Source organism: Mastigoproctus giganteus, chromosome 8, assembly GCF_048544385.1.
Source record: "Mastigoproctus giganteus isolate SK-2022 chromosome 8, ASM4854438v1, whole genome shotgun sequence".
Taxonomy (NCBI): Eukaryota; Metazoa; Arthropoda; class Arachnida; order Uropygi; family Thelyphonidae; genus Mastigoproctus; species Mastigoproctus giganteus.
The window spans coordinates 46,153,661-46,181,212 of NC_143582.1; the positions used below are offsets into that span (position 1 = coordinate 46,153,661).

The 27,552-nt window shown below is 36.0% G+C and overlaps 1 protein-coding gene across 2 annotated transcripts in view; it reads left to right on the top strand.

Moving 5' to 3' along the window:
• Positions 1-27,552, top strand: part of LOC150081505 (uncharacterized) — a 363,757-nt gene that overhangs the window by 165,077 nt on the left and 171,128 nt on the right. For both annotated transcript variants that reach the window (XM_090379341.1, XM_090379342.1), the window contains exon 7: positions 9,161-9,225. In XM_090379341.1, the coding sequence (XP_090235467.1) occupies positions 9,161-9,225 (65 nt within the window). The remainder of the gene's footprint in view (positions 1-9,160; positions 9,226-27,552) is intronic.

Consider the following 27,552-nt stretch of genomic DNA (forward strand, 5'->3'; position numbering starts at 1 on the left):
AAATATCTGTGTACCTAATCTCCCTTCTACCACCCTTTCTACATGCGTGTTCCATCTTGCAGGGTTATATTTCAAAGTAGTTAAAATAAAAAAAAAATTATATGCTGTATTACATTCAGCTTCAATCACAGAGAGAGCTTGCTTTCACTGGCTGTAGAAAGTTTATGGTCACTAAAGCTTGGGGATCATGTTCAACTTACAGAAATAAATTTGCTTTATGTTTAAAAATCTGACACCACCAGGAGAGCTCGTTCTGAGTGTATCAACTTTTCAGTATAGTATATTTTCTTGAAATATAACCCCACAACCCAATACAGGCAGTTCTCGCTTTACGAGTTCCTGGGTTTACGAGTTTTTCCCCCAAGTATCAAGTATCAACAAAAATTGAAAATATGAACATTAATTGCAAAAAATGAATGTTAAACATTCATAAATACCGTATTCCAAACCACGTGTGTAGCTATACAATAGAGCGTACCCCACTTTACGATATTAATCAGTTACGATACGACACCATCGTATCGTTAAAATATCGTAATGTAAACCCAATAACACATTGTTTTTTTGTAATTCGTTTCAAATCTCAGAATTTGAAATTTTTGCTGTATAACTAAGCTATTTATCTCTCTAAAATGTCATTTTTAAGGTCATGAGCGTGATCTTAAGGCCATATAAAAGGTCGTGAGCATGGTTTGTAAATTGTATTAGTTACCAATTCAAATCATTAAAATGCACTACACTTTCATCCTTATCATGTGTTCCGTTATAAGAATCAATTTTAAATGACTTTGTGATATTTTTCTAAAGCACATTTCTGGAGGTCACGATCATAAAACAATAAAAATAATTTGCACTTTCCGGTTTATTGGGCTTTTCTGTTACTTACTACAAGCAAATATAAACTGGTAGTAAACTCTATCTTCTTGCATTTGTGAAAATTCTGATAGGTGAAAACGTGTGGTTTTTTACGTTGTTATGGTGAAATGTGTTTTCAGTATCTTCTTTTCATTCCTTCTTTTTTTTTAAGCTTCGTAAACTTGTTACTCCACGCGAATCATGTTAGTTGCAATTTTGTGTATGCTGTTAAAAAATGCTTATGCATGCAATTGTGAAATTTATAATTAAAAGAGAAGATTATCTTGGAAGCAAATGCCTCTTGAAGCATTTCTGAAGAAGACTGTTCCTTGTGCAACAAACCAATGAGTGCCGAGCCAATAATGAGTGATCAACGAGTGTGCATTTAGTCGATGATGATGAAGAATAAGCATTCTTTAACATTTGTAAGTCGTAAATAATTTCTCTTTTATTATAATTTGCTTGATTTTACGTTTTAATTTCTTTCGATAAATTAATTATTGTTTAAACATAACCTAATTAGCTAACTAATTTCATTGTTGAGAACATAACCCCTATTTTTAACATTATGTATATGGGAAATGAATTCCCGATTTGCAAGTTTTTGCTTTACGAGCGCACGCTAGGAATGAATTAACTCGTAGAGTCGAGAACTACCTGTATTACTTTAATGCACATTGCAAGCAGCCACATTATGTGGGTTAAAGGTACACAAAATGTGGAAGCTTTATTTACAGTTGTCATATTTTCACTAACAGACTATCCAGCAGCTGACAAGAAGCCAGTTAACTTCGATATCCTGGCATTGTCTCAGATTTTCAAATGTATGGCAGGGTTATTCAGTATTGCTATATTGAATAACCCTGCAGTGTGACACTCCGTATTGTAACAAAGCAATGCTGCAGAGAACCTGGCAGTTGACAACTTCCTTTTTAATTTCTGAAGAAAATAAAAAGGAAGGGTTTTTTGAATTCTGCTTGTAGTATACTAATATTTCATCTTTCTTTAATGGATTGCAATATTTATCGTATGTAATTTTATAGTTTTTAATAAAATTAAATATTTAAAGATGCTATGTTTTTTATACCTTTTATTTTCAAAAAATATATATATATTATATATATTAATTTTAATATATATAATATATATATTAAAAAATATAAAAAATATGAGGTTAAAACTGTTAGTCTCTTCCATTTTCCAGTTTATTGTATGTGTTGGCTAGAGCCATTTATCTTATGTAGCATTGAGCAAACTAAGTTTGATACTTAGTGCACTGATCTCACATTGTGGAGATACGTTCACCATATGTTTCCTTGGTATTGTGATTATCTAAATAAAATGCCCTGTTCCAGTGGAGAAGTATATTGTTGATTTATTTAAAGTGTTTGCCACTGCCCAGGCTCAAGTTTTAATTTTTTGATAAAAAGAACTGCAAATGTCAAAAAAGACCTCTGATATACACTAGATGAAAACAAAAAGTTAGTAGAAAAGGAAGACAGACAGAATAAGACATGAACCACTTGTGAAACAAAAGGAGCCAATACAAACCAAAAACCAGCTCAAATCATCTTAGTGCAGACATGCCCACCCAAGCTCGAGTTTCAACTCTGTTTGGAGTCTCATTGGTGAGAAGGTAGGCAGTGATAAAAAATATCCACAATATATGAGATGCGAGTGCGAGAAGATACACAAAAATAAAATTAAGTGATTAGTGAAAGCTGGTGCTACAGAGGCTAAAACACATTATTGTAAGTGGTGGCCAAAGGTGTTTTTTCATAAGTAATGTTAAACAAACTGTTTGTCACTTAGTGAAATGATCTCATTGTGGCAGTATCTTCATCACAAATTACCTTGGTATTGCACTACTTTAAATAAAAGGATACACCGCTTCAGTGGAGAAGTATGAAACTCCTAATCATTGCTGTCTGATCAGTCAGCAGATAAAGGCACTATGTAGGAAACTTAGGTTACTCAATGCTGTTTAGCACTCATAGGTCTCATTTTCACCAATCACTTAATTTACTTAATTTTGTTTTTGTGTACCTGTCACATCTTATATGTTGGGGATACTTCCATTAAATATCCATTGTGGATTATCAAATTGGCAGAACCATGTATAATGGTGTTTGTCTCTAAGTTGAACAGAATTCCAATTCTTTTTGGTCAAAAAACTTCGTCCTTGGTTTTTAGTAGGAGCAAAGAACTCCCTGTGATCAAAATCAAATACATGTTTTAACATAAAAATTAATGTTTTAAAAAAATAATTATGTTAAAACAAATAATGATAAAATTACTATGTGCTTATATGTATATCCAGTGCTTTTTTTGTCATAGAATGCACCGGAAGGGCGTTCCGGCACCTTTTTCCGGCACCCTTTTTAACGTTTATCTCACGAAAAAATAACTGCAAAAATTTTTCAAACTGCATATAAAGTAGCAAAGGAAAATAAATCATTCCATCATTTTGAAACTGAAATTGATCTGCAAGAACTGAATGGAGTTGAAATGGGTCGTATTCTTCATTCTACAAATGCATGTATAAATTACTTCTGTATAAGCTACTTCTGTGTTACCACGCTGTTTGCGTGGTAACACAGAAGTAGCGTCACCATCCACCCGACACCGGGTGGAAAAGGCCCGGGTTCGAATCCCTTCGATGACGCGAGGAACTTTAATGGGCTCCGTGGCTGAGTTAGTCAGTCTGAGGCGTAGATAGCAAGGTTTTCTCTGGATAGCTGTTTGCGTGGTAACACAGAAGTATCGTCACCATCCACCCCACACCGGATGGAAAAGGCCCGGCTTCGAATCCCTTCGATGACGCGAGGAACTTTAATGGGCTCCATGGCTGAGTTAGTCGGTCTGAGGCGTAGATAGCAAGGTTTTCTCCCCCCCCCACCAGAAACTGGGGTTTGTTCGTCCAGCAAAACAGGCAAATCGACCAGAGAACACATGCAATTTACAGACATAATACATATATGGGTATATCACATGTATTAACTTACTGGGTGACCCTAGTGTAATTATTTTTTGTTTGGTTTTGTCTTGTCTGGATAACTGCGGAAGTACAAATGATATACTGATGTCTTAAAGAGACTTTCCTCTACTATAATCAGTAATTTCGTTACTACGAGAGCTAGAGATTCTAAATGTATGTTCCAGTGTGTGCAGTTTTAATCGTTTGACATGGCCAGAGTGATGTAGCCGAGTGGTCAGGGGCGTGAGTGCAGTAGCAGGCACTCTTTCAATGGACCGGGGTTCAAGTCAAGCCTGTGACTGCTAAATATGAGAAACGTTTGTGTTGATAAGTTATTGTAAATTCCACTGCCTTGGTGGTTGTGCCGGAGTATAAACAAGAGCATTTTTTTAAATAGAATATTGCTCTCTATGCAGAGGCCATTAACATATGTAGAAATGAAAGTCTAAGAATAAATTTCATTCCGAGCAATAAAAATCCAAGAATAAACCAAGCATTATAAAGACAATTTTCATTAATATTAAAAATTTTAATATTTATAAAATTTATTTAGGAATAAATTGACTCACATTAGTACCAGCGAGAAAGACCGAGAAACCTTTTCTCATTTAATTTTACATACATAAAAATAATTTAATAATAAGTATACCATATTATTACAAAACCTTGCTCATGATGTTGACATGACAGCAGATTTGCGCTGTACTCGTATGTTTTTTCATACCCTTATCTGGTTTTACTTCGTTAAAACAGTGAAACTGTTTTAGCAACAAGGTTTCTTAACTGTTAAAATACGGTTCTTTTAAAGTCAAGCTCTATGTTTTAACTAAACGAACATTTGAACTCTTACATTTTAAATGCCATCAATTTTTGCTGAAATGGAAAGTTGTTCATGACCATTAAAATTTTTTTGATTTTCTTCTGTCATTGTTTTGCTTACAGTTTTTAAGCAATCAGCAGATTAGGCATCTGTGTTTATTTATTTATTCTCCAAATCACTGGCAAAATGTGTACATTTATATTTTTAGATTTCCTAAGGCTTATTTACTTTCCAATCACAAATGGTGGTAACTTCTCACCAGTAGCACTCATTTACTACAGAAAGTGGATGGAATTTATTTTTGGATTGCAACTTGTGTATTCACATCACTTTTTTTCTTTTGTTTCATTCTTAGCATTAGTAGAGGCATATGATGCAAGAAAGCAAGCTTATTCAGCATCAGCCAAAAAAAAAAAAAAAAAAAAAAAAAACACACACACCACTCCCATTTCACCCCTCCGTTCGTTTGAAATACCTGTCCAGTTGAGCTTTAAATTTGTTCAGGCTATCAACCTCAACAACAAGTGATGGAAGTCGGTTCCACCAACCAACCACCAGCTGGCCAAAGGCAAATTTCCGCACATCTATCCGACATCCGTCCTTCCTCAATTTGAATTTATGCCCTCTGAGGTGATTATTCTGAGCAAGATGAAGAATCCCATTGGCATTGAGCATGCTCAAACCATTCAAAGCCTTATACACCTCTATTAGATCACCTCGCCGGTGCCTAGTCTCCAGACTCTGTAATTTGCAAAACTTAAGCCTTTCTTCGTAAAAGCAACCCTTTGTTCCATTCACTAATCTTGTTGCCCTTCTCTGTACCCATCCCAGCAGATCTACATCCTTCTTGAAATGAGGCCTCCAGACCTGTATACAGCAATCAAGATGTGGCCTAACCATTGCCTTATACAAGGGAATAATCACCTCCTTATCTCTGCTAGAAAAATTCCTGTATATCATTGACAAGACACCATGAGCTACTCTTGCAGCTCGTCTGCACTGCTCAGAGAACTTCATATCTGCCTGCACAATTACCCCCAGGTTCTTTTTATTCTCCACCACTGTCAGTGTAGTACCGCAGAGTTGATACGTTGCTCTGGGGTTACTGTTTCCCATATGTAGTACTTTACATTTGTCAATGTTAAACTTCATTTGCCACCTCTCAGCCCATCTGTTCAACCTTTCCAGATCCTGTTGCAGCAGCATAGCGTCAGTAGTGTCCTTAACAACCCTGCCAACCTTTGTATCATCTGCAAACTTGGACATTAAACTTGATATCCCATCATCAATATCATTCATAAACACCGAAAACAACAACGGACCCAACACGGAACCCTGAGGAACTCCACTAATAACATTAGTCCACATTGAGCAATGTCCATTGATTACCACTCTCTGTCTTCTGCCACCCAACCATCCCCTTATCCATAGCAGCAATTTGCCTCCAATGCCACACTGCTCCAATTTGTGCAGCAGTCTTCCATGTGCAACAGTATCAAAAGCCTTTCTAAGATCCAAATATATAATATCAAAGTTATTCCCTGCATCCAGTTCTTTTGTGACTGCATCATAGTATCCAATCAAATTGGTCAGGCAAGACCTGCCCTTAACAAAACCATGCTGTGTCTGAGCTATAACTGAATTCTTGTCTAGATGATCCTGCAGTGCTTCTTTAACCAGTGCCTCCATTAATTTACCTGGAACAGAAGTTAAACTAACAGGTCTATAATTACTTGTGTCAGCCTTTGATCCTCCTTTGTGAATTGGGGTTACATTTGCACATCTCCAGTCTATGGGTACCTCCCCTGAGTCCAAAGAAGCTCTCATAATTATGGCTAAGGGTTTGCTTACTTCCTTTGCTGCCTCCTTTAATATAACTGGATAGATCCCATCCATCCCAGGTGCCTTTTTTATGTTTATCCTCAACAATCTCTCCTCCACTTTCCTCTCAGTTATTACAAAATCATCCAGCTCACTGCCAATGTTTACTTTACATTGACACTGATATCTCTCTCTCTCTCTCTCTCTGCATGAATGAGAAGTTACCATTATCATCATTTATGATTGAAATGTTTAACGTAACACAATTTCAATAATATGTTGTTGGATCACTTTGAGTCGAAGTGAGAGTGATCCAGCAACCCAGAGGTTGCAGTTAAGTTTAAAAAATTAAGAAAGAAAAAAACTAATAAAGAATATTTTCAATATCATTTTATTGTGACAACAAAATAAGCAAATTATATGACAAGAACTAAATATAAATTTCATCAAAATCGGTAAAACCATTTTGGGAAAAAAAAATACGTAATTTTCAAATTAATCTTCAAGTAAAATAAAGTTCATTGACCTTGCCAGGTAGCAAGTTCAGTTTCGAATAAAAAATCACTTAAAATAGTAAAAAACAGCAAGGAGTTTTTGAAAGAGTGATTTTGGGGCCCCCTCTGATCGGGCCCTAGACCGATGTCTTTTTTTTGCCTATAGGATAATGCAGCACTGAGTGGAGGAAATGGAAGCACTGAAACCAATTTTTCCAGAATTGTGCTTCTAAAATGCTTTAAATAATTTAAAATTTCTTGCAACTAATAAAAGAGCCACTGGATTTCCGAATTTATTCATATCTCTAAGAATATTTTTAACGATTTCAGTAACTCCAGTAATTCCAGTGTTAGGGGAAAGAAGCTTTTCTCGATTAAAGTTAATTAAAAGATATCTGGGATCGATGATGCTTCAAGAGAAACTCAACAGCCTTGCAATTTTATCCATTGAAAAAGAAGCAAGGAATTTAAAATTTGAGAAAGTTTTGAAAGGTTTTGCCAATAAAAAGGCAAGAAAACTATCCTTCTGATTAGTTTTGATTATATTATCAAAATGTCTGGTTAATTGTTAATAAATTGTAATCATATAAAAATAATAAAGAATTATTAATAGTTTTAGGTTTTCATTATTTCAAAATATTGAGGGTTTAATGTTGAATTCAAACTCTAATTGGGCCCTGCATTTGCTAAGGCCGGCACTGATAGCAGTAGGGCCCCCCCCCCACAAGTTATTCTGGGTTTTTCAGCCCATGCAACGTGGAAAACAGGCCATAAGCACACATAGTTGTACAGATGTAACGCACAAATATATTATTATGTATCATTTTCAACTATTATTATAGCAACTTAGTTGCACTATAACAATAACAACAACAGTATTAATTCACATTTGTCTTGTTATTTTTGATATTTTTCTTAGGTATTAAAATACTGTATACAGTAAACCCCCGCTATTCGCGGTATCTGTATTTGCGGTTTCGCGTATTTGCGATCGCTGATTTAATATAAAATGAAACCCAAAAAAATGTGAATTTTAAAGCACCGTGAACATTTTCTGCCATAAAAAGCATGGGCGTGTCTAAAATTATCTTTCCCGGTCAAAACAGCACTCTTGGAGGGGGTGACAATATCGCGAGCATGGATGTTTCTCGCTAATACTTGTTCAGTATGTGTTATGTGCTTGCCATGGAAGGTGTTTCGTCGTTTGCTTTTAATTTATATGCTTATAAATTGAATAAATTTATCAATTTATAAATTGATGTGCTTACAAAAGTGATAAATCTACCGTTTTGCAGTGTAAAACAGACTTTTTCGAGTGTGTTAACGGAAGAAAGTGACTTTATTGTGGACAAGTTCTTTCTAACCCGTACAAAAATATGGCTACGAATAACAAGGGAAATGTGAAAAGATCAAAGAAGGTGATGACATTAACGAATAAAATTGAGTTATTAGACAAAATTTCTAATGGTGAAAGTGTCTCCTCAGTGGCAAAATATTATAAAATCAATGAGTCAAGGGTACGATCAATCAAAAAATCGGAAGAAAAAATCCGCCGTAGTGTCCATGAAAACGCACTAATTGCTTCAAAAATTTGCTCTGTAACTCGTGATGTTAAATTAGAAAAAATGAAAAAAGCTTTAAATCTGTGGATAGAAGACCGAACTCAAAATAAAATTCCGTTAAGTTCACTCATCATTCATGAAAAGGCAAAACTCCTTTATCAACACTTTAGCGAAACTGGTGATAGCACTGGCGGGATAAGTTTTTTTGCTAGCAAAGGCACTGGTTTGAAATTTCTAATAAATATTACATTTAATATTAAATTGTTTCTTATTTTCATTTCGATGCCATATACTTGCATTTCACTATGTACTGTCTATGTACTTAGTCATATTATGAAGGTACATATAATACATACGTAGAAAAAATTTTAGACTAGTTTTTCTTATATATTTCATACTTTGGAACAGAACCCCCTTATTACTATGGGAGCCATAACTCAGTATTCGCGACATTTCTCAGGAACGTAATCCCTGCGAATAGTGGGGGTTTACTGTATGCAAATGTATAGCAGATTCATCTTTTCTGATATTGATTTAGGTCATTCTAAATAATGACTAATTTTTGGAAGTGTGTACTTCAGAGAATATTCTTTGCTTGCTTAAATAACTAGTTTAATTAATTTCCTATAAGGTTCAACAAAGAATGCAAGAAACCCAGAGGCATAGATTATATCAGCATCCTTCATATGTACACAGGTAATATGCATTGTTTTCTCTTCTAAGGGTAGTTATTCACTGCTGACATTTGTTACCATTACAGCTTTAAAAATTAATAAAAGTTTTCTAATATTTGTCTTATTAGTGATGAAAATTAGTGATGAAAGTGGGCTCTTACTTTTAAGTGATAATGATGACATATTAGACAGTAAAATCTGTATTGTCTTAATACAATGAATGGAAATTTTTTGAACATCAAAGTTAATTTTTGGCTAGCCAAAAATCAAACATCTTAAATTTTCACACTAGGAATTTCCCCATAATAATAAGATTAATCTTTAATTCACGTAGAGAATACAGGGTGATCCTAACGCAGAAGTCAAGAGGAGCTTTTAACTGGGTATTAATAAAGAAAGGAAAAAATTAGAAATCCTTGCGTGAGCCAGGATTGTCTTTATTAGGACAATACCTCAATGCTTCTCTGCATTCTCTCTCTCCCTCTCCCCCTTCTCTGCCAGTCCACTTATCTATGCTAAGATTGTCTTGATAGATGCATTTATATCTTGTAATATGGTTCTATCATCCTGACAGAGAGCCTGTTTAGTAAATAAAAAATAGTCAGGGATAGATGGACCTAACGGAATTAGTCGATATCCTCCAGGCAACAAGTATCTAGACATCAGCACACAAAAATGCCTAAAAGGTTTTCAGAATAGTGGAATCATGTCAGGATTGTGATCAAGAAGGGAACTTGGATTAATACACAAGGACAGACAAAACTATGGTTTTATTGTGGAAACTAGTTAGATCCATGCTACTTGACATTCATTTGGATTTGTCTGGGTTCAAATCCTACAAGAGCCTTCTTAAACACTTCCTCAGTTAGAGCTGTGGTTAGCCAGTCTCTGTAGGAGAAAGTAGGATTCCCCCCTATAAATTTTTAGCCTGCATAATAGTCACATTAAACCTGAACACACTTATAAAAACTTCATTCATTAATGCAATATGGCCTAAAATGCCAATGCCCATAAAACCAACAAGAAGCTAGATCCAGTTTCACTACATGAAATGTGCTAAGTGATCTTCAGTTTTAATGATAGAATATGAAATTACTTAATTTCGTCAACTTAGAGAGGTTCCATTTAGGGAAGTATTCAGTTCTGGGTAGCTTCTGACTGATGGGAGAATTGTGTGTTTCATTTTCTTCTGGTTGTTTGTGGCTGGAGGAGGAAAAAGAGGTATATTTGAAAATAATAATATAATAAAAAAATAATAAAATAAAACGTGAACAAATGGTAAATTTAGAAGGGAATGAATATTCTGAGAAAAATAGGGCTAAGGCTGCACTACCCTGAGGATTTCTAACGTACGTACGTATGTGTGTGTGTGTGTCCCTAATAATGACTTGTTATCATGGGAAAATTGAAAAGGTTCAGGTTGTTCTCAAGGAAGGGCCTCTGTGATGTGAAAAGAAGGGAACCATTCTCTGCATTGTTGCAATGAAATGCCAAGTGGATGGGAGAAGTGCATTATTCCATTGTAGGACTGAATTTTGACCAAATAGGGCAGGATTTTGTTCTGGGTCCTACACTGTAACAAAGTGGTTTCACCACTTGTCACTTGTTTGGAGAGATCTGGATTTAAGTCCTTTTTATGACTGGAGGAATTTCTCAAGTTCTCTTCACTTGAAGCTGTATTTAGCTGATCTCAGGTTAAAGGAGTAGGATTTCCCAGTGAGTAATTCTGGGTTTTTCAGCCTGCACCACAACTAAATTGGCCTGTGAGCATATACTTCTACAGACATGGATATGGGTTATGCACATGGTAATCATTAAAATAATAATAATTATAGATGTTCTCAAGGAAGTGTGAAAGGTCTGTGTCAGGGGCAAAGACATTGTGGTACAGGTGTAGAAGTGGGATGACTTGAACTGAATCAAAGACAGTAATTAGGTCATAAAAGACTGTATTGAGATTTGTTTTATTGTTCCAGGCACTATATATCTCAGATACAAAATGGTTCAGACAAGGGTCGAACCAAAGGCGGATCGCCTTTAACTCCACAGTTTATTTGGTGGGGGGGATGAAAGAGGGATACATTTTTGAAGGGTTGAGGATCTTCAGAAGTGTTCCTTAGAGTAGCTCTTATATAGTATTAGTGAGGATTGTGAAACCCATTTGGTTAGATCCATATTAAAAATATTGGTTGGGTTTGGAGGGATGGTTCTAAGCAGAAGAAGAATGCAGCTTTTTAGATCACAGTTTGCGATCTGATTACCTCCAGTAGCTGAGTACCTTAGTACTTGGAAATATCCTTCTGGTAAAGTCTGGTATGAACTATCAAATATAGAGTATAGAGAAAGTGAGTGTAGACTATTGAATGTTTACTTCATTTAAATGCACTGTCTGGTCAGAATAGCAGAGAACAAATTTAGTTTAATCATGCTGGTCAAAGCTGTCAAAATACTGGGGTTTAATTATTGGCAAAATGCCTTGCTTCTTCCATAATTGTCTGTAATCACTTGGTTCTTTGTCCCATTTAAATGTTCATATGTAGCTCATGTGTCCATATCAGGGTGAAGTGCGCTCCCCATTTTATGGGCAGCCCGCTTCACTCTGAACAATGGAGTGACTTATATTCCTTCACAACGTGGTACGGTTTGAAGGAATTAGTGATGATTTTTGCCAGCATATAAGCTTGAAGGTAACGTGACTTAAGGACTAATATATGCCAAAGAAACAGATTGAATAGTGACACTGTGCTTACTTGTTGATTAACAAGTTTAGGAAAAAATATTCTTTTCCTGGTCCTGTGTGACTTTGGATGCACAGCATCTCCAAAATTAAAGAAACAGTTGGTAGAGAGTTCAAAGGCATTGTGATCTAATGTAAGTTGATGGGTGGTTGAGCCATTTGTTATAGTTAGTCTCCATCCTCTCAAAGTGTGTTTCTCCTCTAGATGTATAAGAATACAGCCAAAATTGGGAATTCTAAAAGCTTTGTTGAGATCATGTGATTGCTGGTAACAATGGAAAAAAACAATCTTTTTTGACTCAATTTGATCCCTTATCCATCTCACAATTGTACTGGAGTTGGAACCCACAGTTTCTCTCTTTTTGCAAAACAATTTTTTTTCTCCTGTTTCTTTTCACAAAAAAATAGTAATGCTGAGTTAAGATAGGGATTTTTTTTTCTTAATTTCTAAGAAATATGGCAGGGATAAGCACCTGAGAATCATTTTCCAAAATTGTTCAGTTAGCCATTAAAAAAAAAAAACAAGCTTTTATTATGAGGAATGAAAATATATCAATAAAGCTATTGAATTAAACTTGAAAAATTGAGTGAATAAAACACTTGAACCACAAAATAAGTGCAGCAAATTAATTAATACCGTTAATAGGGTGAGAGGTAAGGCAAGGTATTATTAGGCTCCTCTGAACCTAACCACCCTTAATCAGTACAAAAACAAATGAATAAATTATAAAAATAAGATTAAAAATAGAAAAGGGAAAAAACCAAGGCGATACTTATCCCCAGAGGAGAATGTATGGTTTATTGCCCAAAGATTCACATGCTCACACACCCAAAGATTGAGCATTAATTAACGTAAGTCGAGTTTTATGTAACTTGGAATTGACTAATAAAATATTGCTACTATATCCCTGATATGCCAAAATTATGAAAACTACATATTACCCTCACAAGAATGAAGAAAAATAGTTATATATTTTTAATTAGTTCAATTAAAAACTTTATCTGGAGACAGCGATGAAGTAGCTGGAATGGCACATTTTGCATTTTGTAAAAGGAAGAAAAAATGCATGTTATTGTACTGTAAAAACTATGTATTTCGTAGCCTTGGTTGTTATAGTTGACTTCATTGGTGCTACTGCTGCTCCCTTCCACTTCCTGACTTTTCTGACTTGGCGCATTATGACCTTAGCTGCCAATGCGCCATTAAAAATCAAACCCTTCCACTTCTCGTATTATGTCTTTATCCTTTATTATTGTGTTCATTGTTGACACTGACAAATCTAAATTGTGCACGATACTTGTTAATGTTTGACCATTTTCCTACATCCTTATTATTTTTATTTTCTGATCCAGATCAATTGCTTTCCTTTTCTTGGTAGATTTACTACTACTGCTGTCACTTAAGGCAGAAACACACCATCACCTCACAGAAGCTCACATGTAAACATGTGAAACGTTAAATTTGTGGAAGCTGTATTTCCCATTTAGTTTATTGGTCAGAGACACTATTGTCATTGGCTGTATTCACAAGATAACACATCGGACTACTCACGTTTTCAGGAGCTCACATTTTTCTGTTCGAACAGAACTTTCAGGAAGTGTGATAGTGTGAGCAGAGGAAAATGGAGGAAATGCTAATAGAAAAAGTAAGATTGCACGAGGTGCTATATAATATTGTCACGAAATTACCGAGATCAGCGTTGCTTCTGTACCTATTCTGAAGCACCTTCCACTTCGATCAGCTACTTGGCATATTCACCACAATGTCCAGTCACATAGACGCTCAAAAATGGCCAAAGGGAGAAAATAGACCAACAGTATTACAATTAACAAATTTAGAGGAGGAACAAGTCAATCATTTCAATTTGTACAACTCATAACAATTTTTTACAAGTTCGATTTTTAGCATTGAGAAGTAATTTTTTGTTGTTATTAAATTTAGTTAAAAAACTTTGTTTTGTATTTCAAGTTACCTTAAACAAACAACTAATTTGGCCTTAGCCCTGATTGAATTTCGAAGTTGCTTATTTTACCCTTATATGTCATCCTTAATTAGATTATATAGGAAATTAATTTCTTCTTTATTCATTCATAAGTACATCTTAAACGACTTTCATCTTTTTCTAAGTCCTGCAGTACATGATGGAATTTGCCTTTTTCTGTTCTCTTTCAATTTATTTTGTGTATCCACAACATAAACTTAATTACTTTCCTTTGTTTTCTCGGCTGTAAGAAAAGCACATGCATTTTCAAAATCTGAAGAGGGTGAACTGTGACAATTCATTTCAATTCAGCTTTCCCCGAAGAGAACAACACATGTATAATGTGACGTGGTAGTAATGTGTCTCCCACGACCGACTTCACAGTTTACGCTAAACAGTGAAATGATGTGAAGTCCCTTGAAGTGATGATAGCGTGTTTCTGCTCTTATTCTTTTAGTCAACACCATGATAATGGCCAAAATGAAATTTTCTGTAAAGAACTTCAAAGGGTTGAGGGGGAAACACACTTATCACTTCAAGGGACTTCATGTCATTTCACTGTTTAGCGTAAACTGTGAAGTCGGTTGTGGGAGACACATTACTACCACTTCAGTGAACGGGACCATATGTGAAATGTGTGTTCCGTTCACTGAAATGTTCAGTCATATAAAAAAAAAAAAATTTTTTTTTTTCAGAATCTTTTCTTCATTCCTATTTTTTAAGCTTCTTACTCCAAATCTCACTTGTGCAATTTATGCGTGCTGTTTGTCGTTTTTTTTTTTTTTTTTTAAACTTTTATATTTTAAAATCCTTAAAAAAAGGAAACATTGAGTGAAAAAATATTCATGTAAGTGTGAAGTTATGTAACTTAGGCTTACTTAAGTCTGAGACATACTGATTGCTCTCACAGCCAAATATCAGTGGATGTCCCAGTGCACCCCAGACAGACCTTCAGAGAAGTAACAGACCAACTAAATATAAAATATGCTACAGATGTCATCTTCAATAGAATAATTAAGGAAATATAATAAGCAAAATGCAAATTTTGACTGTGACAAATCCAAAAAATTTCTTAATTTTGAATTGCAAATATGTAATTCAAAATTAAAAAATCAAAATAAAGTGAATCAAACTTAAACGAAAAACTTAGTTAATTAAATTATTAGTCTAGAATAAATTAAAACATAATAAAGAATCTGAGCAGTCTGCATAATACTAAAATGGGACTGAAGAAAGCAAACTAGTGAAATAAGGGTGTGGTATATTCAACTGCATTACATCTATACTCAAAGTATCGTTTGTTATGTGGATTTTTATCGATAACACTATTGAATTGAACTTAGGAAACTTGAATTGCTTACTTCATTACTGATTACTATAAATTTACTTACTTGATGTTAATTACAATGAATAACTCAAGTTATTGAACTTGATTTATTCATTGTAATTTTAATTGTTAAAATAATTATTTAAGTTAAATTCAGTTTATTATGATTTCTTTATTTTTGAGTTGCATATTTGCATGTTTTTGATTCATCAATTGCAGGAGTCAACATCTGAATTTGCATTTTGTTTGTTATGTTTCCTCATTTATTCTATAGCGTGCAATGACCGTAGTATTTATTATTCTTCTTGAAGTCTGAGGTTATTGGGACATTCACTATATAATTTCTAGTAATGACCGACAGACTGGTTTAAGTTATACTCTATTAAAATAAATAGATATATACATAAATAAAATAAAAGTGTTAAAAGCGTTAAAATATATACAGTAAGAATCCGAAAATCCAGATGCCAGAAATCCGGACTTTTCGAAAACTCAAACTTTAAGTTTAGCAGACTTTTGTGTGTGTGTGTGCACGTGCATGCGTGAGTGCCACAGATGCCCAGCGACAACAAGTGAGCTTGCGGTCACCACTTTGAAATGAGCAATCAAACCGTGGCAACACTAATTTTTGTCCTACTCTTTCTATTTACCATATATAGCATACATAATAATGGCTCCTAAAATAGATAAACTTCATAGTGTGAAGAGAAAGAAGAACACGTTGAAATTGATGATAAACTTGAAAAAATTAATAAACTAGAAAGTGGTGTGAGCAATACTGTTTTAATGGAAACATACAACATCGGAAAGTCTGCAATTTACGATATAAAAAAGCAAAGAATAAAATTCTAGAATTCACAGCCTCATCTAAGCCTTACAATAGAATTGCTGAGAGGAAAAGTTTACATCAGCCAAAATTAGAGAATCTCGATAAAGTGTTGTACGAATGGTTTTTGCTAAAACGATCGGAAGGTATGGCAATTCCTGGGCTGATGCTTATTGCCAAAGCAAGGTCTTTTAAGGAGCAAATGAACATTGAATCAGAGTGCATGTTTAGTGATGGATGGCTTAGGAATTTCAAGACTTGTCATGGTATTAGATGGTTAGATATTGCTGGAGAAAGACATTCGGCTGATACACAAGCAGCAACAGAATATAGTGCAACATTTGAAAAAAATATATCTGACTACAACCTTACAGCCGATCAAATTTATAATGCTGATGAAACAGCGGTTTCATCAGCATTATAAATTTGATCGGCTGTGTTGGAAACCAAGAACAAAATGCAACAGGGTTTAAGCTTAATAAGGAAAGACTAATTGTTCTTATATGTGCTAATGCTTCAGGGTCAGCATAAAATTAAGCTTTTGGTCATTGGTAAATTTCAGTGCCCATGGGCCTTTTTTTAAGGAATTGTGCACTTATCTGTGACCTATAAAGCCCAAAAGAATGCTTGGATGGACAAAGATATATTTCGTGATTGGTTTGTTCAGGATTTTGTTCCATAAGTTCGTCAGAACTTGAGAAAATTGGGGAAGCCTGCAAATACAAAGTACCTGCTACTTCTCAACAACTGTAGAGCCCACCTGCATGAATCAAAATTAGTGTCTGATTGCGGAAATATTTTTGCATGTTGCTTGCCAACAAACGTAACACCATTAATTCAACCCATGGACCAAGGAGTCATTAGGAACTTTATATGTTACTATAAAAATGATGCATAAGAATGTCGACCGTTCAGAATTTCAACACAGTTTTACAAACAAAGATAAAGATGCAACATTTTCACTCGCAACTGCATGGAATGCAGTCAAGCCTGTAACTCTTAACAGCATGGTGAAAGTTATGGCCAAACGTGATGTTTGCAGATCTACAATCTGATCGAAACGAAGATTTTGAAGAATTTCACATAAAGCTGAAGGCAAATGAAAACAGTTATTAAATTTATGGAACAGAACCATAGCTTCAGTCTTCAGGGCATCATGCATGCTCACATTGTGCATAATAATTTTATCACAAAGAAATTACAAAGTCGTAAACAAGATGATATACGAAAGTATTTAAAGAAAGCAATATAAGCGTCAAGCAATGCAGCAGATAGAGTAGAAGCTGCAAGTGTTCCATCCGCAACAGAAATCGTTAAAAAGAACAAATAAATATTTGTTTGTTTTTCAGACTTTATATTTTATATGAAAATATTTCGTTAATAAACTAAAACAAATAATTAATTTATATAAGATATGTATCTTCTGCTTTAATTTATATACTGTATTTTTCTTTTACATTGTTCATTTTTAAACGATTTCAAGCATTACGCTTTATTTTTTCCTCCTACTGGTGAAAATTTGTGTTTACATCTTGTTAGGTGTTGACTTTATTTTTCTTTAAAACTGCTTGTTTCAATAAAAGAAGCATGCTTTATTTGCTGATGAATAAACTGTCCATCTCTTCTTTATTCCATCTTAAATTTGAATTTTAAAAGTACTGTCTGAGAATCCGGAAAATCCGGATCGACCCAGTCTCCGAGCAGTCCGGCTTTTCGGACTTTTACTGTATAAATGATAAATTATAAACTTTCAGGGCAAGGTGACCCTTCATCTGCTGGTCCGTTAATAGTGTACTGGGTATCATATACGTTGAGTAAAATAACAGAAGCTGACTGAGCATGATCGTAAATCACACACCAGTAACGCAGCATTACACATCTGTAAGGAACACCTGCGTTCATCACATTGTAATACGGCAGACTCCATAATGGGGTGCATTTTCACTCCCCTATTACAATTCTTAGTACTGTTACAAGCCATGAGCACTGTCGGTAATCACATGAATAGTCGATGGTTTGAATGTCACGTGCACCCCATTGTGGAGTCAGCCATATTACAGTGTGATGAGTGCTGCCGTTCCTTACGCATGCTTAATGCTGCGTTACTGGCACTGGAGGTGTGATTTACGATCATGACTGGTCAGCTTCTGTTATTTTACCCTGTGTGTGTGTGTGTGTGTGTGTGTGTGTGTGTACATACGCACTCAGTAGACCATTCACCAACCAGGTGATGAAGGGACACCTCCCCCAGAAGCTTCTATTTTATTATTTATATATTTTTTAAAGCTTTTATTTTATATATGTTTTAGTATTTTATTTATGTATATATCTATTTATTTTAATAAAATTTTAACTTAAACCAGTCTATCAGTCATTACTAGGAATTATATAGTGATATGCAGCCTGAAGTCCAAAGCCTGTTTTCTAATGGGACATTCACTGATTGTGATCATTGATTGAAATAACACCCTTTTTTCACAAGTGCTGGTGTCCCTTGAAGAGATATGGCCCTTATGGGCTCTTTGTTTCTGCTTCTGGTATTTTTATGTTATCACTTAAGTAGTGTTCATTCTTTGGACTTGTGGACCTATCTCTCTTTGGGTAAGGAGCCATGTGTTCACTTCTTCAGGGGTGAGTGTTGCATTGATCTTTTTCTTTTCTATTAATATTATTTATGTTTTAAGACAGGGATGGTTAGGTTCATGTAGCAGAATAGCACCTTGTTACCTCTAACCCTATTAACATCATTAATTAATTTATTTTGTGGTTAATGTGCTTCCTAAGTTCAAAAGCAAACTATTCAGGTTTTAATTTCCAATGTAATGCATATTTTATAGCCCAGGGATGTCAGTCTCTCAATTTAGAAAGCTATAAAGATTAATGAAAGAACTAAAAAGTTTATTAAGAACTAATATAATTAAAGATTTGTTTTCAAAGAAAATAAAATACTTGTTTTAAACCCCTAACTCACATTGCCAATATAGTCTAGAAATACGAACCAAAACACCACCCGCCTGTCAATAAATTAGTAAAAGCTACCTTCCTTCTCAATCACATTAGCAAAGGACCAGTGTGAGACAGATACACAGACAATGTACTTGTCTGTGTATAAAATATATTAAAAATAATAAAACACACCCACCCACCAATCATTAATGAAGATAAAGAAATAGATATTTCGCAGATCAGTTTCTGCCAATTTCATTGTGAAAATTCACTAGGCGCTAGTATGATAGAATTGATAAGAGGGTCATTGGTTGTGGAACTGATAAATACCCAACCAGGCATGAAATACTGTTAGCAGGTTATCCCAAGTCATTCTTGGAATTTTAATAATTCTATTTAGCAATGCTTGAATTCAGATCTCTTCCTGGTGTAGTTTTGGAAATACCCTTGACAGCCAAGTTTAAACAGCAGTGCCATTATTATAAACACACCATTGGCTCAATGTTTCTGAACAGGTGCAGTATTTGTCACTGAAATTTAATTTTTATTTCAGTGTGAACTTAAAAAAAAGAACCTCTTCCTTTTTCCAGGAAATCTGTTTTCCTCCTGTGTTTTTTTTTTTTTTCCTTCCTGTTTTGGCTGAAAAACATCTTGTTTTCCTCCTATCTACAAATACTAATCTCCAGCATTTCAGAAATCAACAACTATGTAAAGAAATAAAGGAGCTATGGGGTTAATGTTTTGATAGTTACATCCCTTACTCGGGCATGACATAAGGAACAGAAAGCTAGATTCAAAGTAGATTTTAATTAGCACTTCCAATCATCTTGGAGCAGAGAAACAAAATTTCAAAATCACATTTTGTTACGAAGGACTATACTAGCCCTGCCAAATCTTATACAGCATCAAATGATAATTTAAACTTAACAAAAGAGGTATAAGGTATAATATTAACAATGGAGTATGAGATGGGTGCATTTCATGATGTTACAACAGATGCTTGAAGGTTCCACCATGAGACGTGATGCATGCGTGACACCAACGCACATGGATTCTTGGACACGGTCGAACACACCTGGAGTTTCTTTGACAGTAGCAGCAGCGCAGATGAGTCTCGCCATGAGATCCATTTCCATCTCCACAGGCGATTCATACGTGATAGATTTGAGGCCCCTCCCCCACAGAAAGAAATCAAGGCTCGATAAATCAGGTGAGCGTGGGGGCCAGGCAATGGGTGCACCACGGCCAATCCATCGACGCCCAAAACGCCTGTTCAGGTCATGAACACACCTTCCATAATGGGCAGGCGCCCTGTCATGTTGAAACCAAATGCTGCATCTCACATTTGCTGGAACATCGTCAAGTAGCCCTGGTGGAACTTGTTCAAGAAAGATCCGATATTTAGCGGAGTTCTTGCGGGATGGTAACAGGTATGGGCCGACTAAGCAGTCACCGACCATACCTGCCCACACATTTATTGCGAAGCGATATTGTGCTGCATGGGGGCGCACACCGTGTGGGTTGTCGTGAGCCCACACATGAGTATTGTGCTGATTGAATAAGCTTTCCTGAGTGAAATAAGCCTCATCCGTGAATAAAACATTGAAATTTTCCCTCTCGCGAACTGATGAACAGCGCCGTCTACCGACTTAAAGTGACATTTCCGGTTATGGGTTCCTATGCAATTCACATTCTGTTAGATGTTACCTACCTCCCCTAAACATTTGTACCAATATTTCTGAGACACCCTGTATATATATTTGATAGTATGAACCAGAGCTGTTCTATGTATCATATTGAGGTGTAAACTTCTCTTATTCTTTTACAAATATATATATAATATATACAGTGGAGTCCCCCTAATCCGAACACGTTTCGGTCGGCAGAGAGGAAATTTTTTAGTTCGCAAAATATACATTAAATACGTTAAATTTAAATGGTATTAATGGTACAAAAACATTTAGTATTAGTAATGGCCGCATTGTGCAAGAAAGCCTATGGCTTATGCTGCACCAGCCAAAAAAAAAAAAAAAATCCGAACAAAACAATGATAAAAAAATAATAATAATAATTAATAAAAAAAAGGAAATTAAACCTATCATCCTATGCGCTTCCTTTACCCGAATGTACTGTTCAGATGACCTTTGAATTTCCCCAAACTGTCAGCCTCTACCACCCACGAAGGCAACTTATTCCAGTAATTTATAACTCTCTGGTTAAAATAAAACCTCCTGCAGTTCAATCTAAACATTTCCCCCCATAACTTGAATTTATGTCCCCTAGTTCTAGCATCATTTATAATCTTGAAAATTCTGTCCTCATTCATTTTACTGATGCCTCTCACAGCCTTAAACACCTCAATCAAATCTCCTCTAAGGTGTCTAGTTTTCCAAACTCTGCAACCCACATATTCGAAGTCTTTCTTCATAAGGACGCCCTTTTGCCGATCTCACCAGGTGAGTTACCCGTCTTTGCACCCTTTCAAGAAGCTCAATGTCTTTCTTTAGGTACGGTCTCCATATTTGAACACAGTATTCCAAGTGTGGTCTAACATAAGCCTTATATAATGGGATTATCACGTCCCTATCTCTACTTGCAAAAGTTCGATAGATTATCGATAGGACACCATGGGCCTTCCTTGCAACCTGTTTACAATGCTCAGAGAATTTCATGTCTGACCGTATCGTAACACCCAAGTCCCTTTCCTTCAGTACTGGGTTTAGTTGAACTCTACCAAGTGAATAAGTTATTTTGGGATTACTGTTTCCCAGGTGTGTAATACCTTACACTTTGTTGGATTAAAGCATAGCTGCCATTTTTCTGACCATTCCTGAAGTCTATCTAGGTCTCTCTGAAGAATCTCAGCTTGACAGTGATCATTAACTACTCTACAAATTTCAACATCATCTGCAAATTTAGACATCACGCCCTCTATCCCTTCATTAATGTCGTTTATGAAAATTAAAAACAACAGTGGTCCTAATACTGATCCTTGGGGAACCCCACTTCTTACATCAACCCAATCTGAGGAATAGCCATTTATCACAACCCTCTGTCTCCTGCCCTGAAGCCATCCTTCTATCCATCTAAGGATTTTCCCAGTGATTCCAACCTGTTCTAGCTTATAAAGCAACCGCTCATGTGGGACTGAGTCAAAAGCTTTGCTGAAATCTAAATAAACAATGTCGAAATTATTCCCTAAATCCAGCTCGTGAGTGACCCTTTCGAAATAGCAAACCAGATTTGTTAAACATGATTTTCCCTTTACAAAACCATGCTGAGTATCCTTGAGAATTTCAATTCGATCCAAATGATCCTGAATTCCACCCTTGATCATTGCCTCCATGATTTTCCCTACTACTGAAGTCGATAATTTCCAACTTCACTTTTAGAGCCACCCTTATGTATGGGAGATACATTGGCACTTTTCCAATCCAAGAGAATCTCCCCAGAATCTAGTGATGCTCACATAATTAGCCTCAATGGTTCAGTGCACTCGCTTGCCACCTCCCTTAAGATTATAGGGTATATTCTATCAACTCCAGGAGCCTTACTGGTCTGTAGGCTCAAAAGTTTTTTCATTAAATAATCTTTTGAAATTTCAATATCATTAATTACATATTTTTTAACTTCGCTCCCACAATTTCCCATTGCCACAAAAGGCTTTTCATTTGTAAATATCGATGCAAAATAACTGTTGAGTTCATCTGCAACGGCAGCTGGTGTATTTAATACTATCCCCTTTCCCTTACGTAAAGGTCCGATCTGGTTTGTCCTGCTCTTCTTGACATTTACATATGTGAAGAATTCTTTATCTCCCCCCCCCTTTGCTCTATTTGCTAGTGATTTCTCATAAACTGCCTTTGCCTGTCGAACCTTTTCTGTGGCTCTATTACACATCACCTTGTAGCTATTATAGGCTTCAGTACTTAGTATTGCTCTGTAAACTTTCCATGCCACCCTTTTCTGCTCAAGTAATGTGGCAACTTCACTATTCATCCAACTTGGAACCCTCCTCTTGGAATATATTTTTAATGGTATATATGCATTCAAGGCATCTGTGATTAATGTTTTAAAAGCGTACCACAGTTCAAATGTATTCATTTTCTGCACGATATCTACCCAGTTAATAGAGGCCCTGTAGTATCTTAGGGCATCTTAATTTCCTTTTCCGAAATTAAAACCCATTCCTTTGCCTTTTACTTCTGCTACCTCTCTCTCGTCATCATCCACCGTAGAACTCCGTGATCACTTCCTGCTACTAGTTCCTCTACTGTCAGCCCTGTTATGTCATCTGATTCATGTGTGATGATGAGGTCTAGGATATTCTTTTCTCTAGTACTTTCCCTGACATGTTGATACAAATAACAGTTATCTAGTTGATTTAAAAATTTTGTTCCCCATGTCGAGTTTCCTTCCCATTTACTCCAATCAATTAGAGACAAATTGAAATCGCCCATGATAAGGCATTGACGCTTACTTGCCCATTCTATTTGCATGTAGAGGCTTTTGTCATCATCTTCACAATCACCTGGTCTGTAGATTACTCCTACTTGCATTATACCTTTGTTTCCAACTATCTCACACCATACAGACTCTATACTAGCATATGAAATGTCTGAATCTGGGAAAGCTATCGTCGCACTCAGGCTGCTTCTGATAAGAAGCATAACCCCACCACCCCATTTATCTACCCTATCCTTCCTAAATACATTATACAAGCCGTACTTAAACTCATCATCCCCAATTTTCGGGTGGCACCACGTCTCTGTAGCCCTATTATGTCCGCATTACTTGTTTTAACCTGCAGTTCAAATTCGCTCATTTTATTGACGACACTTCTAACGTTACTGTATAAACAATAAGATTTACTGTTCTTGTATATTTAACAACCCTAACACAACCCTTGAAGTTTTTTAGGCTCTCTTCCCTGACATTAGCTACCCGCTCACGTGAAACGTTTCTGCCCCCGAATGCCCCCATTTAGAATTTCACAAAAAAATTGTACAGTGAAACTTCTCCTAATGGACACCTCTCGTTAACGGACATCTCTCTACAACGGACATTTTCAAATTCCCCAACTCACCTCTATTGGTTTTAACGTGTTTGCAGCTTCTGTCTAGCGGACATTTTCTTTAACGGATGCGGACAGGCAATCTGCACTGTTTCATTTAGATTAGCACTTAATTTGATCTCCCCATAACGGACAGCGGGCGAGCTCACGGCCCTTTTTTCTAGGAACTTTTCTTCCATGTATTGCCTCAATCGTGTGTTTATTTTCTATTTCCGATTCTCTCAATTTTATCAAGGTTTACTTCGCGGTTCTAAACCCTTTTTCAAGAATTTTAAGGCACGTGTAAAACTTCTGATGAATTCGGTGTGTGCAGGGGGGAGGATTTGGTCGGCCTTTCATCTTTTCAGTTTCAGTTTTGTTCAGTGTCGTGTGAAGTGCACAATGTCTTCTCGTAAACATTTAACTTTAAAAGATAAAGTCGAACTCATTAATGTGTATGATCTGCAAAAACATAGTGTTCGCAATCTCGCTGCAAAATTCAAAATCGGGAAGGTGCAGGTAAGCCACATCCTAAAGAAAAAAAAAGAACTGCTCAAACAATTTTGGCAACACGGAAATGATCAGGTTCAAAAATCATTCCCAAAAACTGTTGGACTTGAATTTGACAATGCTACGTACGAGTGGTTTTGTCGCGCACGTGCTAAAAAAATTCCCATTAATGGGCCTATTATTAGGGAAAAGGCTTTGGAGGTTGCGAAATCTATGGGAGTAAATGAGTTCAAAGCTTCTGTAGGATGGCTAGACAAGTTCAAAACTCGGCATAAAATTTCTTGGAAAACCATAAGTGGTGAAGGTGGATCTGTTGATACTGGGATTGTAACAGAGTGGACCGTCAAATTGGAAGATTCATGTCGTGATTTTGAAGCTAAGGATATTAACAACTGTGACGAAACAGGGTTGTTTTTTAAAGCTCTTCCTGAAAAAACGAGTCTAAAAAACGAAAAGTGCCAGTGCGGAAAAATTTCTAAGGAACGCTTGACTGTACTATTGTGTACAAATATGCTGGGAGACTTTGAACAACCCCTTGTTATAGGAAAACCACAAAATCCTCGTTGTTTCAAGGACATAAAGTTGAATCTTTTGAATGTTGACTGGAAGTCTAATAAAAAAGCGTGGATGACACGAGATATCATGAGCGAATGGATAAGTCACTTTAACCAAAACATGATTCGTCAAAACAGAAAAATTATTCTTTTCATGAATAATGCTGCATCTCACCTGCACATTGAATTGGCCAACATTCAAATCGTTTTTCTGCCACCAAACACATCTCCAGAGTGTCAGTCCTTGGATCAAGGGATAATAAAAAATTTTAAACTTCACTACAGAAAACGTGTTTTAAGACATCTCATTGCAAACATGAACGATGTAACATGTGCGAGTGACTTCGCAAATAAACTCAGCATCCTAGATGCGATTCAGTGGATTTCCTCTTCAGTAAATGCAATTAGAAAACAAACTGTCGTGAACTGTTTTGTAAAGTCTGGCTTCTCAAACCAAAAATTGGAAGTTGTGAACAGCAATGTGGAACACCAAGAAGAACAAGAACTTCAATATCTATTGATAATGTACGATACTTCAGCTACAAGTGACTCTGGCTACAAAGATATAGACTCGAACCTCGCTACAGAAGATGGTGCTATAGATATCAACGACATTATCATTGATATTTTACAAGAAGTTCCTCATGAGGATGAAGAAATGGAAGGAGGTAATTCTGTCGAAGAACATATTAACGACGAACCACCGATGAAAATAGAAGCGCTCATACAAATCAATCGTTTAAAAATGTTTTTCACCACTGAAGAAGATACTGAAGGACTTTCGATGGTTTCTTCACTCCAAACAGATGTTGAAAACAAAATTATCAGCCGGAAGAAGGTGCAGAAGAAAATAAGTGATTACTGTATGTATTTTTCTTAAGATAAAGTCATAATATGCATAGCACAATTGTATGTATATTATTTACAAAAATATTGTGCAAAATCTGTATATAATTTAATTTAATTTTACATTAAACGTTTAACGATTTTTCTTTCTTTCTTTTTTTTTTTCTCCCTCAGACTTCTTGTTAGCGGACACTTCTCTCTAACGGATACATTTTCATTCCCCATGGCTGTCCGTTAAAGGGAAGTTTCACTGTATTTTATTGTAGTACTGTACTAATACAAAATTAATAAATCAGTGTTTGACATGGCCTATTAAAACTACAGATCTATACTTACACACCAAAACAGGAACAAATGTCATTTTTTAGAAGTAACAAGCTCTGTTAGTTTCTTTTGACATAACGATGAAAATCGGCTAGAAGATGCTATGTTTTGCCACCGCTTCATAAACATGTAGTCTGCCGGAGTAGCGCTGGGATGTTTTTCTAAGTAGCGTAAAGCGAGGTCAAGGGCCACTGCCGCGTCTGCGTGCGACACAAATTGTTCCGCAGTACAACCGGGCTCATCGTCATTCTGCTTGGAGTCTTCTTGGGTGACAGCTGCCACGATGTCCTCATCCGACAGGTTTTCATGACCTATTCCATCTGCTGCAATCCACTCATTAACGTCAGATTCTATTGCTTCCTCGCACCCGGGAATTTCCTGTACGAGCTGAATTAATTGTTCTGTGTCATTGTTTTCGTCAGAACTATCGACAAAGCTGAGAGAGGGCCATAATTTCTTCCATGATCTTTGTATGGACTGCTCGATTACACCCTTCCACGACTCAGCAACCCAATATACAACATCTTTTAAGTTCACTTGTTTCATTTTCTCATGTAAAGAAAGTGAATTGGTGTTATCTTCTATCAAGGACCTAAGATATTTCTTTCTGTATGCAGGCTTGTTAGACTGTAACACCCCCTGGTCCATGGGCTGTAATAACTGTGTTACATTAGGCGGTAAGAAAGCTGCCTTTATATCCCCTGATGTCAACTCGGAAACATCTGGGTGGGATGGCGCATTGTCTATGAGGAGAATGGCACGAGGTGGCAAATCATTTTCATTGCTGAAACATTTCACTGCTGGGACAAATTGATTATGAAACCACTCAGTGAAAAGCTGTCCGTTCATCCAAGCTTTTTTTTTGACTTTTGTAATGAACTGGAAGATTGTTAATGCTATATTTTTAAAAGCTCTCGGCTTCGCTGCTTTACTGATCATCATCAAAGGTAACTTGTGATTTCCTGAAGCATTACTACAAGCTATCAATGTCACCCGCTCCTTATTCATTTTAAAACCTGGGGCACGCATTTCTTGTTGAGATGCTAGACTTTTTGTGGGCCAAAGCCTTAAAATTTAAACTTGTCTCATCAGCGTTATATATCTGCTGAGGTGAATAATGTGATACCAAATCACCGAACTCACCCAAATATTTCTCTGCTGCAGCATGATCAGCTGATAATTGCTCCCCGGTGATCTGTGTTAGCTGATGAATCCCATGGCGCTTCTTACAGCGATCAAACCAA